At 46.1% G+C, this 1,413-nt stretch overlaps 1 protein-coding gene across 1 annotated transcript; it reads right to left on the bottom strand.

Moving 5' to 3' along the window:
- Positions 1-10: 10 nt before the first annotated feature.
- On the bottom strand, positions 11-1,247 carry GPR1 (G protein-coupled receptor 1). Its single transcript, XM_015428652.1, has one exon. It carries the CDS (start codon positions 1,234-1,236, stop codon positions 148-150), a length of 1,089 nt encoding a protein of 362 aa, XP_015284138.1. The 5' UTR covers positions 1,237-1,247; the 3' UTR covers positions 11-147.
- Positions 1,248-1,413: the final 166 nt, after the last annotated feature.

Genomic DNA, 1,413 nt, shown 5'->3' with positions numbered 1-1,413 from the left:
AAAAAAAAAGAATTGAAATGAGCTTTCAAAATATTACCCAGCCTCAATCTACCATGCCTTGGGTATATAAATCTCATATTATTTACTTACAAAACCCTCCTGATATTTAGTAAACGAGTTCTTTAGAAAGAAAGGTGGATAGCCGAATTACTGAGTGGTTTCGCTGGAAGGATTTTTCGCCCCGGGGGTTTCGTACTGCTGCAGACTCACAGAGTTCCAAACTTGTTCGCTGACTGTCCCTGACCGGCTGACCTCCCACAGGGTGTGTTTCACTAATTCTGAAAATGTCACCTGAAAGCAAGACCGCAGCTTCTTGCTGAGAAGGACGTAAAGGATCGGGTTAAGACAGCTATTGATGAAAGCAAATCCGACAGTCACAGGAATGGCATCCCGGAGCAAGGCGTGATAGTAATCGTTATGGTGAATTGTTAGCTCAATGATGCTGAAGATGTGGTAGGGGGTCCAGCAAACGAAGAAGGCAACCACAACGGCCAGGACAGTCCAAAGAAGCCTGCTGGAAGTCAAGACGACGTTCTTCTTCACCTTGACGAATAGAAGGGAGTAACAAATTATCATGGTTAGGAGAGGGAAGAGATAACCAAAAAAGAACCTCACCCAGGTGAGAACATGGTGTATCAGGACAGTGAGGCTGGGGTCATGCGGATGAAAGTTATTGTAGCAAATGGTGAAATTGTTGTGCAGGGTAAGCGTATCTCTGAAATACAAGGCCGGGCTTCCAATTATGGTTGCCGAGGTCCAAATGATGGCAATCAAGATACAAGTGTTTCTGACCGTCCGATATTTGTAAGAGCAGACAGGATGGATCAGGTGAACATAGCGGTCGAGGCTGATGGCCGTAAGGAAGAAGACACTGGCAGACATGTTGAACAAGGCGACGAAGGAGTTGGCTTTGCACAGCCATTTCCCAAATGGCCAGTGGAAGCCCGTGGCCACGTAGGTGATGTAGAGAGGCAGGAAAAGGACAAAGATAAAGTCTGCAATGGCAAGGTTGAGGAACCAGAGGGAAGTGACCGTCTTATCCCATTTAAAGCCCATGATCCAGATGACAATTGCGTTGCCAGGCACTCCTAGGAGGAAAGCTAAACTGTGTAGCACAAGAGAAACGATGTGCGCGTGACTGAGCGAGGGCTGAGGCGGCTCCTCTTCTTCGTAACTCTCAAAGTAGTAGGTGAAATTGTCAAGATCTTCATACTGCATGAAGTCAGCCGATGGCATGTTGCTGGCTGTTTCCTAGGTGATGTGAAAGGACAGATTTTAGACTGTATTTAAAGGCTGGGCCAAAGCATAGGGAAACGGCACTCATTCAAATAAATTCTCATAAAATACACTTAGCACTGGCATCTTATGGCAACCTAACAGCATCTACTGGCCCGTATACAAGATTAAGCAATG

Source organism: Gekko japonicus, unplaced genomic scaffold (genome assembly GCF_001447785.1).
Source record: "Gekko japonicus isolate JY-2015 unplaced genomic scaffold, Gekko_japonicus_V1.1 scaffold25093, whole genome shotgun sequence".
NCBI lineage: Eukaryota > Metazoa > Chordata > Lepidosauria > Squamata > Gekkonidae > Gekko > Gekko japonicus.
Note: the sequence above shows the minus strand (reverse complement) of the source record. Positions and strands in the feature narration are given on the sequence as shown.